The 17282-nt window shown below is 45.3% G+C and overlaps 1 protein-coding gene across 1 annotated transcript in view; it reads right to left on the reverse strand.

Annotated features, from left to right (window-relative positions):
* Positions 1-2501: 2501 nt before the first annotated feature.
* The window catches only part of ceacam1 (CEA cell adhesion molecule 1), a 58239-nt gene continuing 43458 nt past the window's right edge, over positions 2502-17282 (reverse strand). The window contains exons 24-32 of the mRNA XM_061776417.1: positions 16926-17201; positions 16083-16334; positions 14703-14978; positions 13998-14249; positions 12491-12766; positions 10825-11076; positions 4370-4654; positions 3009-3257; positions 2502-2926 (exon numbers count right to left, since the gene is read on the reverse strand). Coding sequence (XP_061632401.1) covers positions 2838-2926; positions 3009-3257; positions 4370-4654; positions 10825-11076; positions 12491-12766; positions 13998-14249; positions 14703-14978; positions 16083-16334; positions 16926-17201 — 2207 coding nt within the window. The 3' untranslated portion in view covers positions 2502-2837. The remainder of the gene's footprint in view (positions 2927-3008; positions 3258-4369; positions 4655-10824; positions 11077-12490; positions 12767-13997; positions 14250-14702; positions 14979-16082; positions 16335-16925; positions 17202-17282) is intronic.

Here is a 17282-nt window from a genome sequence, read left to right on the forward strand (position 1 = left end):
AAGACCCCAAGATACTTGAACTCCTCCACTTGGGGCAGGATCTCAACCCTGACCTGGAGAGGGCATGGCACCCTTTTCCGACTGAGGACCATGGTCTCAGATTTGGAGGTGCTGATTCTCATTCCAGCCGCTTCACACTCGGCTGCGAACTCCTCCTGTGAGAGGTGGAGGTCGCGGCTTGATGACGCCAACAGAACTACGTCATCTGCAAAAAGCAGAGATGCAATACTGAGGCCACCAAACCGGACCCCCTCTACGCCTCGGCTGCGCCTAGAAATTCTGTCCATAAAAGTTATGAACAGAATCGGCGTCAAAGGGCAGCCTTGGCGGAGTCCAACCCTCACCGGGAACGAGTCCGACTTACTGCCGGATATGCGGACCAAACTCTGACTCCGGTCGTACAGGGACCGAACAGCCCGTATCAGGGGGTTCGGTACCCCATACTCCCGAAGCACCCTCCACAGGACACGGTCGAACGCCTTCTCCAAGTCCACAAAACACATGTAGACTGGTTGGGCGAACTCCCATGCACCCTTGAGGACCCTGCCGAGGGTGTAGAGCTGGTCCACTGTTCCACGGCCAGGACAAAAACCACACTGCTCCTCCTGAATCTGAGATTCGACTTCCCGACGGACCCTCCTCTCCAGCACCCCTGAATAGACCTTACCAGGGAGGCTGAGGAGTGTGATCCCCCTGTAGTTGGTGGTCCCCCTTCCTAAAACGGGGGACCACCACCCCAGTCTGCCAATCCAGAGGCACTGTCCCCGATGTCCACGCGATGTTGCAGAGGCGTGTCAACCAGGACAGCCCCACAACACCCAGAGCCTTTAGGAACTCCGGGCGAATCTCATCCACCCCCGGGGCCCTGCCACCGAGGAGCTTTTTAACTTCCTCGGTGACCTCAAACCCAGAGATAGGAGAGCCCGCCTCAGAGAACCCACACTCTGCTTCCTCATAGGAAGGCGTGTCGGTGGAATTGAGGAGGTCTTCGAAGTATTCTCCCCACCGACTCACAACGTCCCGAGTCGAGGTCAGCAGCGCCCCATCCCCACTATACACAGTGTTGGTGGTGCACTGCTTTCCTCTCCTGAGATGTCGGATGGTGGACCAGAATTTCCTCGAATCCGTCCGGAAGTCTTTCTCCGTGGCCTCACCGAACTCCTCCCATGCCCGAGTTTTTGCTTCAGCGACCACCAGAGCTGCATTCCGCTTGGCCAGCTTGTTGACAAATCTACCATACATAAAACATTTAAAAACAAAAAAAGAATGGGGTTCATGGGCGAACACTGAGGAAGCTGTTGTCTAAAAAATTTAAACTGCTGCACATTCGAAGTTTACTCAAGAGTACCTGGATGTTCTATGGCACTGCTGGTAAAATATTCAAAGGACAAAGGTAACCATCCATCAATCCATCCATTTTCAACACCGCTTATCCTGGTTAGGATCGCGGGGACAAATGAAACCATAAAGTTGAATTGTTTGGGAGGAACACAACGCCATGTGTGGAGGAAAAATGGCACAGCACACCAACATCAAAACCTTTTCCCAACTGTGAAGCATGGTGGAGGGAGCATCATGCTATGGCTATGCTTTGCATCTTCAGGGCCTGAACAGCTTGCTGTCATCGATGAAAAAATGAATTCACAAGTTTATTAAGATAGTTTGCAGTAGAACTTGAGGCCATCTGTCCAACATTTGAAGCTCAAAAGAGGATTGGTGTTGCAACAGGACCTTGATCCAATAACATAATCAAATCAACAACAGAATGGGCTCAGAAGAAGAAAATACGTATTTTGGAGCGGCCCAGTCAAAGTCCAGACCTCACCCCGATTGAGATGCTGTGGCATGACCTCAAGAGAGGTACTCACACCAGACATCACAGGAATCCTGCTGAACTGCAAGTCTTGTAAATGGTCCAAAATTCAACCTGATCGCTGTGCACATCTGATCTGCAACTACAGCAAACATTTGATCGAGGTTATTGCTGCCAAAGGAGGGTCAACCAGTTGTTAATTCCAAGGGTTCACTTACCTTTTCCTCCCTGTCCTGTGAATGGTTATGCTATTTATTTTCAATAAAAACATGAAAACACAATTTTTTTGCATGGTATTAGTTTAAGCAGACTGTTTATTCCTGTGCTTTAAATGGCCATAAAATGACATGACCAATTTATGCAGAAATGTAAGAAATTCCAAAGGGTTCACATACCTTTTCCTCCTACTGTATCCATGTTCAGGATGCTTCATGAGCAACATCTGTGGCTTTCAGATGTACTGTATATACCTCATGCTACCAATGAGTTGGTGTCGCCCTCCAGCGTCTGGTGTACTGGCCTGTCTCTTATCCCCACCCATGTTTATGAATACTGTTTCTGAGACACGGTATTAGACTTTCTGCACTTTCTCCAAAATATATAAGAACCAGCAAAAAAAACTTAATGCACCAAGTAACTTAGTAGGCTACAAGCACAATTAACATGACAACATGGCGCAAGGGCCAACCAGTCTTACAAGTTTTATTGATTTAGAAATAAATACGGCAAATCAATGCATGATAAAAATTTGTATACATTTCATACAGTTTGATCTAACGTGACTGTGGAAAAGTGCAAAAGTTGATTTTTAGCAAGGGAAATAATGGAGCCACTTTGAAAGGACTACAAGTGTGTTCCAGTGCAGTGACAGCAATAATCACAACGTGCTGTCAGTAAAAATTACAATTAAGAATATCAGATTGTTACAAATGTGCCTTTTCAAACAAACAAAACTTACTGACTGCAGGACACCTTGCCCTCACATTTTTTATTAACTACAAAATTACAGATGATTTGGAGCCATTCAGTGGACGAAAACTGGGACGGACATGATAAAAACATTTATGATTACAAGGAATTTATGGGGTTGTGAATGGAGGGCAGAAGCGGAACCTGAAAGATAAGACAATTTTTAGGGAATTTAAGGCAATTTTATGGCCACATTACAGTGCCACTGAAGGAGAGTTGTACTCACCAATGAGGCCAAGGGACTTGGTCTTAGACATAGTGATGTTGGTCACAGGGTTCCTTGCCTTGCACGTGTAGTTGGACTCCAGCAGCGGGATTTGGATGATACTGCCGGAGGCGAAGGCTGACGAAGGCATGTCATTCATAAACCACTGGTACTCGCTTTCCGGCCGAGAATCGGCAACGCACGTGATGGAAATGGTGAGGTCTTCTTTAGCAAAGTCCGGACCTGAGATAGTCACGCTGAGAGGCCCGTCTGCAAGTGGATGAATCGTGAAATGAGTGAAAGGATGCTGTTTTAGCTCAAAATGCTACTTAATGCTGCTCTTGGGCAGTTGGTGTTTAATTGGCATTGGTATTACTCATCTACACACGGGGTAAAGTTCATTCATTCATTTTTCATACCGCTCATCCTCACTAGGTTCGCGGGCGTGCTGGAGCCTATCCCAGCTGACTCCGAGCGAGAGGCTAGGTACACCCTGAACTGGTTGCCAGCCAATCGCAGGGCAAATATAAACAACCCTTCACACTCAATTTCAAACCTATAGGCAATTTAGGGTCTTCAATCAACCTACAATGCATGTTTTTGGGATGTGGGAGGAAAACCACTCAGGCACGGGGAAAACATGCAAACTCCACACAGGCGAGGCAGGATTTGAACCCGGGTCCTCAAACCTGTGAGGCAGACGTGCTAACCAGTCGTCATGGGGTGACAATTTATGTCAAGTGAAACATCCATCTATCTTATATAGCGCCCGCCCTCATTCGGCGCATGGCTGAGCTGGAGCCTATCCCAGCTGACTCTGACCAAAAGGCTGGCTACACCCTCGATTGGTCACCAGTCAGTCATACACTGTATAATCAAGACAACCATTCATTCACACATAGTCAATGAACCTTCAGTGAACTGAACGTGCATGTTTTTGGAATGTGGCCGGGAGCTGGAGTAGAAAACTCACGCAAGCATGAGGAATACATGCAAACTCACTTGACAACAAGCAGCAGTTTGGCAGATTGAGAAAAATGCTTCAAAAAAGAGGCTTCAAGCTGTTATGCCACTCCTAGTTGAAGTTTACTGTCAAACTAAACAAAGCAAAAAGAATGACGTGGTGTATTTAAAACAACCACATAACTTTAATTCCGCTTAGCTTAATGCTAAAAACAATGCAAAACACCATGTATATGCTAATGAATAGCATCGGTGTTGCAGTGTTCTAACCTTTTAAGCAACATATATTTGAATACAAACAGTGGAGTTCCGCACATAGACAGACAGTATAAAAGACAATTGACGAATACAGCAGCTTACTTACAAATAAAATAAATCTCAAGGCACCACTCTACTTGGTCAATTCCTTCGGTACTCACAGTTGACCAGGAGATCATACGGGGGGCTTTCGTGAAGACCGACTGGATTGCTGGCGACGCACACATACATGCCGTCGTCTGCGCGCGTCAAGGGTAAGAAGTGAAGCCTGTTCTCTCGTATGTAGTAGTGGGAGTGATTGGTGGTGGACCAGTTTGCTGTGAGATGCATCCCGCCTTTCCTCCATTGGATGGATGTGTAATGCCCGTCCACCTCACAGGTGAGCGTGAAGTTGTCGCCATCGATGGGAATCGTATTGTTTTCCAACATCACCGACTTGATGGCCTCTGAAGATGTCAACACACAATTAGAAAGTACATTTAACTCTCATTATTGGCGAGGACTAGAGACCAAGCGCTTCCGCGAATATCGAAATTATTATGTGAGTAATTGATGTTTATAATTACCTAAATTAATATTTTGAACCATAAATATACCACAAATTGATCGCAAAACAGCTCATCATTTCAAATAAATTTCAAATCATTACATTTTGCATTAGCTTAAAGATGAATGGCTTACAGATGATTTGATTTAAAACCAAAATGCACCTGAAGTGTGAGTGTACATGCAGATGCAGTGAAGTAACTTCCACTAATATCCATCCATCCAAGGTCGGGTCGCAGGGGCAACAGCTGGAGCAGGGAGGCCCAGACCACCCTCTCCCCAGCCACTTCGTTCAACTCTTCCGGCGGGATCCTAAGGTGTTCCTAGGCCAGCCGAGAGACGTATAGTGGGTATGGAAAGTATTCAGACCCCCTTAAATTTTTCACTCTTTGTTATATTGCAGCCATTTGCTAAAATCATTTAAGTTAATTCCCCCCCCCCCCCTCATTAATTTACACACAGCACCCCATATTGACAGAAAAAAAACCTAGTTGTTGAAATGTTTGCAGATTTATTAAAAAAAGAAAACTGAAATAGCACACAGCCATAAGTATTCAGACCCTTTGCTCAGTATTTAGTAGAAGCACCCTTTTGAGCTAATACAGCCATGAGTCTTTTTGGGAATGATGCAACATGTTTTTCACACCTGGATTTGGGGATCCTCTGCCATTCCTCCTTGCAGATCCTCTCCAGTTCTGTCAGGTTGGATGGTTAACATTGGTGGACAGCCATTTTCAGGTCTCTCCAGAGATGCTCAATTGGGTATAAGTCAGGGCTCTGGCTAGGCCATTCAAAAACAGTCAGGGAGTTGTTCTGAAGCCAATCCTGCAGTGATGCAATCCTGCAATCCGGCTGCAGTGATGGTTGACTTTCGAGACATTTTTCCCATCTCCCGACTGCATCTCTGGAACTCAGCCACAGTGATCTTTGGGTTTTTCTTTACCTCTCTCACCAAGGCTCTTCTCCCCCGATTGGTCAGTTTGGTCAGATGGCCAGCTCTAAGGAAGGGTTCTGGTCGTCCCAAACGTCTTCCATTTCAGGATTATGGAGGCCAATGTGCTCTTAGGAACCCTAAGTGTGGCATAATTTTTTTTGTCACCTTGGCCAGATCTGTGTCTTGGCACAATTTTGTCTCTGAGCTCTTCAGGCAGTTCCTTTGACCTCATGATTCTCATTTGCTCTGACATGCACTGTGAGCTGTAAGGTCTTATATAGACAGGGGTGTGGCTTTCCTAATCAAGTCCAATCAGAATAATCAAACACAGCTGGACTCCAATGAAGGTGTACAACCATCTCAAGAATGATCAGAAGAAATGGACAGCACCTGAGTTAAAAATATGAGTGTCACAGCAAAGGGTCTGAATACTTATGGCTGTGTGATATTTCAGTTTTTCTTTTTTAGTAAATCTTTAAAAAATTCAACAATTCTGTGTTTTCTGTCAATATGGGGTGCAGTGTGTACATTATTGAGGGGAAAAAAATAACTTAAATTATTTTAGCAAATGGCTGCAATATAACAAAGAGTGAACATTTTAAGGGGGTACCCACTGTAGTTTCTCCAAGACAGCCCAGAACATCTCACCAGGGAGGCGTCCAGAAGGCATCTAACCAGATGCCCGAGCCACCTCATCTGGCTCCTCTAGATGTGAAGGAGCAGTAAATTGAATCTGAGTCCCTTCCAGATGACAGAGCTTCTCACCCTATCTCTAAGGGACAGCCCAGACACCCTCCAGAGGAAACTCATTTTGTCAGTTTGTATCAGCAATCTTGTTCTTTTTGCCACCACCAACAGCTTGTGACCATAGGTGAGAGCAAGAGCATAGGTAGACCGGTAAATCGAGAGCTTCGCCTTTCATCTCAGCTCCTTTTTCACCACGAAAATCCGATATAGAGTCCCCATTACTGCAGACGCTGCACAGATTCGCCTGTCGCTCTCCCCCTCCATACTTCCCTCACTCGTGAACACGACCCCGAGATACTTGATCTCCTCCCGACCAGGAGAGGGCACTCCACTCTACTCTTTTCTGACTGAGGACCATGATTGATCCCAGATGGTCTCAAATTTGGAGGTGCTGATTTTCAGCCCAGGCGCTTCACACTCGGCGGCGAACCGTTTCAGTAAGAATTGAATATCCCGGCTTGATGAAGGCATCAGAACCATATAATTTTCAAAAAGCAGGCACGTAATACTGATGTCACCAAATCGGACCCGCTGAACACCTTGGCTGCGCCTAGAAATTCTGTCCATAAAAGGAATGAACGGAATCAGTGACAAAGGGCAGCCTTAATGGAGTCCAACTCTCACTGGAACCGAATCCAATGCAATGTGGATCAAACTCTGACACCACTTGTACAGGGACTGAACAGCCCGTATCAGGAGGTCCGGTAACCCAGACTCCCAGAGTAACCCCCACACGACTCCCTGAGGGACACGGTCGAATGCCTTCTCCAAGTCCACAAATCACATGTAGACTGGTTGGGTGAACTCCCATGCACCCTCAAAGAACCTGCTGAGGGTGTAGAGCTGGTCTTCTGTTCCACGACCAGAATGAAAACTACATTGCTTCTCCTAAATATGAGATTCGACTTGGTGATGGACCCTCCTCTCCAGAACCCCAGAATAGACCTTACAAGGGAGGCTAACAATTGTCATCCCCTACAGTTGGAGCACATCCTCCAGTTCCCATTCTTAAAAAGTGGTACCACCACCCCGGTCTGCCAATCCAGTAGCACTGTCCCCAATGTCCACGCGATATTGCAGAGGCATGTCAACCAGGACACCCCCAGAACATCCAGAGAGTTAAGGAACTCCGGGCAAATCTCATCCACCACTGGAGAACCTGCCTCAGAGTCCCCAGACTCTGCTTCCTAATGGGAAGGCGTGTCGGTGGAATTGAGAAGGGCTTTGCAGGATTCGGCCCTCGAGCTCACATCGTCCCGAGTTGAAGTCAGCAGCGCCCCATCCCCACCATACACAGTGTTGATGGTGCACTTCTTCCCCCTCCCGAGACGTCGGATGGTGGACCAGAATTTCCTCGAAGCCGTCTGGGAGACTGTGTCACTAAACTAAATTCCTCCCATGGCCAAGTTTTGGCCTCAGCAACCACCAAAGCTGTGTTCCGCTTGGCCAGCCAGACCCATCGGCTGCCTCCGGAGTCCCAGAGGACAGAAAGGACTGATAGGACTCCTTTGTAATGGACATACTCTCACTAGATGGCACCATGACCCCCAATCTCGGACGGGGCTGCATCCCTGTCTCCGCTCTCCTGCGTTCAACTTCGGCAAATTATTTTCTCAAATAAATTACATTTGATCCCAAATCCATAAACACTACACCTTCTTCAGCTTGATGGCATCCCTTACCGCTGGTGTCCACCAACAGGTTCGGGGATTGCCGTCACAACAGGCACCGACCGCCATACGGCCACAGCTCCGGTCGGCAACATCAACAATGGAGGCGCGGAACATGGTCCATTCGTACTCATTGTCCCCCACTTCCCCCGGGACATGGGCGAAATTCTGTCGGAGATGGGAGTTGAAGCTCCTTCTGACAGGGGACACTGCCAGACATTCCCAAAAAACCCTCACAATAAGTTTGGGTCTGCTAGGTCGGACCGGCATCTTCCCCTACCCTCTGAGCCAAATCAACACCAGGTGGTGATCGGTTGACAGCGCTGCCCCGCTCTACAGAATCAGAATCATCTATATTTGTTTTATCAAAAACACACAAGGAATTTGTCTCCAGTAGTTGGAACTGACAGCAGACAGCCATTTTGGAACATACAGGAAAAACACACTACGTAGAGTCACCGAGCAATGAAAGGTTACTGGTAACGTGGTAATGCTGATACTTTTTTGACAGTTGTGCAAATGATGCAGAGTCCTCTATCAATTTAGTTTGAAATGACTAATAGAGCAATAATCTGATACAGTGACAATTGTGCAAATGATGCAGAGGCTACAAGAAATTTAAGATGTTTAAAGTGACTAATAGTGCAATAATCTGGAACAGTGACAATTGTGCAAATGGTGCAGATAGTTCTCAAGCACACGAGTGGTCAGTATTGGTCAACAACAGATATGCAATTCACCCAAGTGTCCAAGATATGCGGCTGCAAGTCCAATGACACGACCACAAAGTTGATCATCGAACTGCGGCCTAGGGTTTCCTGGTGCCAAGTGCACATGTGGAGACCCTTATGTCTGAACATGGTGTTCATTATGGACAATTCATGATGAGTACAGAAGTCCAATAACAGACCGCCGGTCGGGTTCTGGTGGGGGGGGGGATAGTGTTCTTCCCGATCAAGCTCCTCCAGGTCTCACCGTCATTGCCCATGTGAGAATTGAAGTCTCGCAGTGGAATGAGGGAGTCCCCAGCGGAAGCACTCTCCAGCACCTCATCCAAAAAGAGTGGGTACTCTGAGCTGCTGTTTGGCGCATACTGGCACGGTAAACCTAGGTCCATTTATATTCATCATCATAACCGGTCTGTGAGCTGTACTTTTGTCTGGTCCCTTACCTTGGACCTGTTTGCCATGGGTGACCCTACCAGGGGCGTAAAGTTTTTAGTTGGTGATTTTATTTATTAAAACCTTTGAAAGCTACCTAGCACTGTGTGAAAAAGTAATGCCCCCTAAACCTAATAACGGTTTAGGCCATCCTCAGCAGCATCAACTGAAATCAAGCATTTTCTGTAACTGGTTATGAGTCTTTCACATCTCTGTGGAGATATTTTCGCCCACTCTTCCTTGCTGAATTGTTTCAATTCAGCAAAAATGGAAGGTTTTCGAGCATGAACGGCATGAGCCTATCCCATGCCACTGCATTTCAATTGGATTCAAGTCCAGACTTTGAATTGGCCACTCCAAACATCCATCCATCCATTTTCTGAGCCGCTTCTCCTCACGAGGGTCGCGGGCGTGCTGGAGCCTATCCCAGCTAACATTGGGCAGGAGGCGGGGTACACCCTGAACTGGTTGGCCACTCCAAACAAAAAAAACATTAAAAGGTGAATTCATGAATAGCAAATCCAGGAATATGCAGGTGGTTCTGTACTATGTTATAATGTGACTTGTTTAAAATATGTTGAAGTGGTTGTTTTATAACACAAAAAAGACACTCTGCTCACAGGCAACAATGAAAACTCAAATGTCCAACAAATTAGTGTCACCCATCTGTCTAGTATACGCAATTTGATAGCAAATGGACAAAATCTGTCAGACAATTTTCTTTTTGAAGGACCCGCAGAAAAAGCCAAAATGACTCTGAAATGATAGCTTCACGGTGGGAAACTGCGAAAACCACGCCGTATGAGAAACATCAGTACGACTGAGACATCCTAACAATCAACGACGGAGGAGCATTCTATTTACGCCTGTGTAGTGAACACACCTATTCCTGATTCACTATTCACCACAAGACACCACCACAAAGCCCCGGCTAACTGGAAATTAGTAATTCAGAGACTAACATCTTTGTATGTTGAGAAGCTGAGTTAAGCCTGGGTTGTTAGTGGAAATTACATGGAGTCTTCACCGCATGTACATGTGTACTTCTGGTGCATTAGGTCAAAATCTAATCTGTAAGCCATTTATTGGTACATTTATTGGTATTAAAGTGTAATGCTTTTAGATGAGTTTGAAATGATATTAAAGTGTTTTTGGATCATAGTTTGTGGTATACTTATGCTTTAAACTACTAATACAGGCAATGACAAACATAAATAGTCAATTACTTGCAGTTTTTCACCAATTTGCAGGAGGGCTTGGTTCCTATCACCTGCAAATATCTGGGGTTTACCATACTTTCTATTCAGCATGTTGTAAGGAGACAAATTTTACTAGAGAAGAGAATAATGGTAGCAAAGATTTCTGTTGTCGTACTAGAGCGGCTCCAACTACCGGAGACAAATTCCTTGTGTGTTTTTGGACATACTTGGAAAATAAAGATGATTCTGATTCTGAAAAGATCAGAGCACTGCAGTGAAGTGGAAACTGTGGAGACTGTCCAGAGCTGTTGCTATGTATATATCAAAAGAAAACATTTTGGAACAGTTGTGGATTCTTACCAAGGACCTGGAGCATCAGGACGCTGGTGCTATTCATTCCCGACACGGGATTGCGGGCCATGCAAGTGTACTTTCCACTCATGTTTAGTGTCAAAGGGGCTGACACAAAGAGGGAGCTGTTGGCTACCTTCGTGTCGTTGTGCCACCAGGTGAAGTGACTGTCGGGCAGCGACACTGCGGAGCAGCTGAAGTTTACCGACTGTCCCTCCACAGCCATCGACGGACCATAAATCATGGGCGTTTCTGGTCCAACTGCAACAATAAAACATATTGTTGATTTCGTATCGTTTCGTAAAATACTTTACTTTGAAGCAACCATATTTTTTACGTGCCTCTCTCTCGCTCGCTATATATATATATATATATATATATATATATATATATATATATATATATATTGAAATTGTTGCTGATTTATTAAAAAAGAAAAACTGAAATATCACAAAGGCATAAGTATTCAGACCCTTTGCTGTGACACTCATATATTTTTAACTCGGGTGCTGTCCATTTCTTCTGATCATCCTTAAAATGGTTGTACAACTTCACTGGAGTCCAGCTGTGTTCCATTATACTGATCGGACTTGATTAGGAACGCCACACCCCTGTCTGTATAGGACCTTACAGCTCACAGTGCATGTCAGAGCAAATGAGAATCATGAGGTCAAAGGAACTGCCTGAAGAGCTCAGAGACAGAATTGTGGGAAGGCACAGATCTGGCCATGGTTATGAAAAAAAATCTGCTGCACTTAAGGTTCCTAAGAGCACAGTGGCCTCCATAATCCTTGAATGGAAGACGTTTGGGACGACCAGAACCCTTCCTAGAGCTGGCCATCCGGCCAAACCGAGCAATTGGGGGAGAAGAGCCTTGGTGAGAGAGGTAAAGAATAACCCAAATATCACTGTGGCTGAGCTCCAGAGATGCAGTCGGGAGATGGACGAAAGTTCTAGCAAGTCAACCATCACTGCAGCCCTCCACCAGTCGGGGCTTTATGGCAGAGTGGCCCGACAGAAGCCTCTCCTCAGTGCAAGACACATCAAAGCCTGCATGGAGTTTGCTAAAAACCACCTGAAGGACTCCAAGATGGTGAGAAATAAGATTCTCTGGCCTGATGAGACCAGGATAGAAATCGTTGACCTTAATTCTAAGTGGCATGTGTGGAGAAAACCAGGCAATGCTCATCACCTGTCCAACACAGTCCCAACAGTGAAGCATGGTGGTGGCAGCATCATGCTTTGGGTGTGTTTTTCAGCTGAAGGGACAGGGAGACTGGTTGGAATCGAAGTAAAGATGAATGCGGCCAAGTACAGGGATATCCTGGACGAAAACCTTCTCCAGAGTGCTCAGAACGTCAGACTGGGCCGAAGGTACACCTTCAAAATAAGACAATGACCCGAAGCACACAGCTAAAATACTGAAGGAGTGGCTTCAGAACAACTCCGTGACTTAAACCCCTGACTTAAACCCAATTGAGCATCTCTGGGAAGACCTGAAAATGGCTGCCCACCAACGTTCACCATCCAACCTGCCAGAACTGGAGATGAGGTGAGGATAAGCGGTGTAGATAATGGATGGATTTTAGCAAAGGGCTGCAATATAACAAAGAGTGAAAAATGTAAGGTGTCTGAATACTTTCTGTACCCACTGTAATATCCATGTCATACTCACAGTTTACAAGGAGCATGTGAGGAGGGCTTAGCATGTGTTGAGCCAGATTAATAGCCCAGCAATGGTACAGTCCAGAATCATTACGGTGCAGCTCGTTGAAGGTGACAGTCCGGTTATCCACGGACATCGCGATCCTGTCGTCCGTGATCAAAGGCTGTCCGTTTACTCGCCATGCCACTTGGTCAGCAGGGCCGGACACGTTGCACATCATCATGTAGGAATATCCTTCCACGGGAGGATGCACAGGCACCTCTATGTGTACATATTTGATTTTCTCTGAAAAACAAAACAAAACAAAAAAAAAGGCGTTTTTTTTGGGGATTGTTTTTTAGAGGTGTTAAGAGGACTCTGAACTTAAGTAGAAGTACAGATACTTGTGTAAATAATACAATGCATTCCTATAGCTTTGCTAACATTGTCAACTGACTAACAAAAATGCTTAACTCATTCACTGCCGTGGATGTTCATATTCGTCAACTGGAATCCAACCGTTTACTGCCACAGACGTATGTATTCGTCAAGTCTTTTTTTTCTTTATTTTATTTTTTAACGGCTAGGTGTGGAAGAGGATCTCGCCCGGCTTGTCTGTAAAATTCAGGCTTGTAAATCAATGGAATAACTACCAGATCCCTGTAAATGGTGGTGTTGTATCGCTTTGGATTTGAGATCAGTACAGTTTTTGAGTAGAGGATTAAAATTAGGTGGTGAATCTTGGCTTGTGACGTCAATTATGAGGGATAGAAATGCCAACACATTGGAAGTCAGACAAGTTTAGGCACCTCACACTCGAACAGAGTATGTTCTGTATATGTATTGTATAAAAAGAGCATGTGTCACGGTAGGCAGTAAAATGTGTAAAAATCATGAGAAAAGATGACACAGTTCAAGGCTTGAATGATGAATGCCATGAAAAAAATTCACTCACGCTCAACTCGAGCTATTTGCTGAGTCAGCATTACTCACGTCAATTTTCTTAGCTGTATATCTGTTAATAAATTATTTTGCCATCAAAAGGTCTTTCACAGTCTTCTAAAGGAAGGAAAAGGTAGAATTAAACTTTTTTTCTGGTGAAAGAAGAGTGTCGACTCTTTCTTTTGGTAGGTTCAGTACTTCTGTTGTTGCATAAAATATTCTATGGGTCTTGAAACGGTCAAAAATGCTCTTAAACGACTGGCAGTATGGGGAATTCTGCTTTGAAAACTGCTGCTTATAAGATGCTAAGATCTCAATCAATCAATTAATCCAACTATCAATCAGGAGCTTAACCTGACCTTTTTCCATTTACAACTTTTTACATCATGTCATTGAAAAATGTAACAAGCCTATTTTTCACAAAATAAGAAGTAGATTGTATGATTGGAAAATGATTACATCTTTTCAAATGTAGGGAGTAAAAGTACAAAGTCAGCAAAATAATAAGTACAGATATCTCTAAACTATTTGTATTTGTACTTTGTTACTTCCCACCCCTGGTTGTTTTTGCTGGAAAATGTTCAAGTGGTCTCACCGAGAACAGTCAGCATGGTGTCGGCGGAGCTGTTGTTGCCGGTAATGGTGTTGCGGGCCTCGCAAGTGTATGTCCCACTCATGTTTGTGTTGAGAGCAGGTGTTATGTATACGGAGGTGTTGGCCACGGGGGTGCCGTTGAAGAACCACATGTACTGGCTGGAGGGGTACGACAAAGCACTGCAGCTGAGTGTGACGCTGCTTCCCTCCAGCGTCACAATGGGTAAGGTGACGTTTGGCACTCCGGGTCCATCTGAAATAGAAAATATTCTCTTGTTGTCTGTCATGATACAGCGCTGATACACCAGTGATATTGTCATCTGTCACGATACACCATTAATACACCAGTCATATAATCGTCTGGCACGATACAGCATCGATAAACCAGCCATACTATCAGCTATCATCGGGCAGGAGGCGGGGTACACCCTGAACTGGTTGCCAGCCAATCACAGCAGTAGTATCATACACCGATTCTATTGTTGTCTGTCATAATACGGCTTCGATATACCGGTTGTATCGTCTTCTGTCATGATATGGCATCAATACACCAGTCGTATCTTCATCTGTCATGATACAACGTCAATAGCCTGTCATGATACAACGTCACTGCACCAGTTTTATTGTCGTCAGTCATGACACAGCGTCAATACAGCAGTCTTATTGTCATCTGTTACGGATATGGCATGTAAAATAATAAGCTTACATATGACGTTGAGGGTATAATTTTCACTGGTCAAGCTGCTGAGAGGGTTAGAAGCTTCACACGTAAAATTCCCGTTGTGGGACATCAACACGGGCTCAAAGGTGAGGGTGTCGTTATTCAAGGAAAGGCTTGTGGTGCCGTCTTCATACAGTGGGGCTCCGTTTTGCTGCCAGGTGATGGACTCCACATTTCCTTCGGTCTCGCAGGTGAGGCTGAAGGTGTTGTTCAGGATTGGATGTGCACCAGCCGCTGTTATGGAGGCCATGCTCACCGGAGCTGTGGACAGGTTAAGGGACCATCAGAATTGGAGCATAAGTATACACATTTCCTCATATAGTGGCCAGTGGGTGTTTTTTTTAAATTCACTTGCAGGGGGATGCCCTCTATTATTTGAAAATGGACGCACACAACATGAAAGAACAATCACCTGTGTGAGCTGAACTAAGATCATTATAGTTGCTACCCGTTTTTGCCCTCACTGTGAGACTGATTACCTAATTTGGTAGGTGCTAATGTTTTGGTTAGCAATGGAATTCAAATTGTGTTCAACTGCGGATGATGCACCCTCTAACTAACTGAGACATGGCATCTTTCACTACTTGAAGAAATACAGCGCCGCCCCCACACACATTTTTTAAATAAATACAGGAAGTCCTGGAGTTACTACGTACTCGACCTACGACTTTCGACTTTACGACGCCAGTGCTTCGTCCGCCATTTTGTCCACAGCACCATAGTGTTTCTGCTTAGCTAGTGCATAGTGCTTGTCTGTGTTTGTGCGCCGGGAGTATCTTTGCCTTTTTCGCCCTCCTTTTTTCACACTCTCAGCAGTAATGGTAAGTACAGCATCTTATTTTTTTTATTTTAATGTATTTGAGTTTCTTTATACGAAGTGTTAACCTTTCCTGCTACAGTCACCTGACTGTGGTTGGGAGACGCAGGGCTTAACTCCCTTCTCTCGTTGCACAGCTGAGTTGGGTGGCGGCAACAATAAAGGCACGAAGCACCGACTTGCTGCTTTATTAGCTCCTCTGCACATTGGACATCAACTGGTCCGCTACTCTTCCCCGGTCGCCGTCACTACACTTGCTATTGTACACACTCGCACCTGCGCGCACTCCTTTCTCCTTCGCAGTCCCGCCGGACGACGCCTGCGCAGTCCGGTCTCACTCACACACCGACGCACACGCCCACACACACTGAGGCTGCTGTCACAATCACGTGGGACGATAACCGTAACAGAAGAGTTTCGCCGTAAATTTCGACTTTAACGGTGAAATCCGACTTACGCGGAAATTCGTGTTACGTCGCCAGCGTAGGAACGGAACTCGTTCGTAAATCGAGGACTTCCTGTAAATAAAAACAAGTCCATCCATTTACCCAAAATAATGAGCATGTGGTACGCTGTGCTGTTTCTCCCGGTGACATTGTTGAAGGCGATGCAGGTGTACGTTCCGTTCATGTTGAATGCCAACGGTCCTGCCAGGTACTCGGCTGTGTTGGCCACCTCAGTTTCGTTGAAGCGCCAGCTGTACATGCTCGGAGGATGGGAGAGGCTGGAGCAATTGAGGAGAACCTGGTTTCCAATCAGGGCCACGGAGGGTGCCGTGATCACCGGCGTGTTTGGCCCGTCTTTGAAAACAAGCAATATAAGGGTTACATCAAGAACACTATTACTTTTGAGCAATACAAGATGGTTGGGGTTACCAAATTCCAATATCAAATAAGTACGTTTCTCGCTCATGTCTCCTCTATGGAAAGCCCTTGGAGTATTTATTTGATCTCCTTGAGCCACAAAATGGTAATGATGAAAAGCCTCAAATGAATATGTCATCACAATTGTAGTAATTCTTGGCACGGTATGTTTGAGCGGGAAGTATCGTCATCTGTCAAGACGCTGTGTCGATACACCAGTCTTATAGTCATCTGTTACGATACAGCATCGATACACCAATTGTGTCAATAATTGATATATCAATCAGATTGTCATCCTCATGAAACAGCATCGTAAATACCAGTGCTATTGTCGATCACGATTGGGCATTGATACACCAGCTGTATTGTCATCTGTCATGATACAGGACACCAGACGTCTGTCACAATACAACCTTGCAACACCACAGTTTTTTGTTTGTTTCATCAAATTGGTCATACTAAAAGACATTTGGGAATTTATTTTTTTTTGGTCAGTGCTTTGTCAGTGGAACAAATGCTTTGACTTACAGTAGACCTCCAGGATGTAGGGGCTGCTAGTCAGGTTGCTCACGGCGTTGAAAGCCTGACACTTATACTGGCCGGCATCGGAGGGCTGGGCTGGGTTCAAAGTCAGTGTTCGGTTGTCTGCATCAAATATTGTGGTGTTGTCAGCAGACACCAGGTCGTCGTTCATCCACCACTGGATGGTTTCCGCCTCTCCGTTCACCTGACAGTTGAGGGTGAAGGGCTCCTGAGCCACTGCCACTCCTCCTGTGTGGTTCACCATCACTGCTGTAATCGGCGCTGTGGGACAGATACTTGTTTATTGTAAAACATGATAGCAAAAATATTTTACATCATTAGTTTCAATTTCAAAAGGTATGA

This window comes from Phyllopteryx taeniolatus, chromosome 6, assembly GCF_024500385.1.
Source record: "Phyllopteryx taeniolatus isolate TA_2022b chromosome 6, UOR_Ptae_1.2, whole genome shotgun sequence".
In the NCBI taxonomy this organism is placed as follows: domain Eukaryota; kingdom Metazoa; phylum Chordata; class Actinopteri; order Syngnathiformes; family Syngnathidae; genus Phyllopteryx; species Phyllopteryx taeniolatus.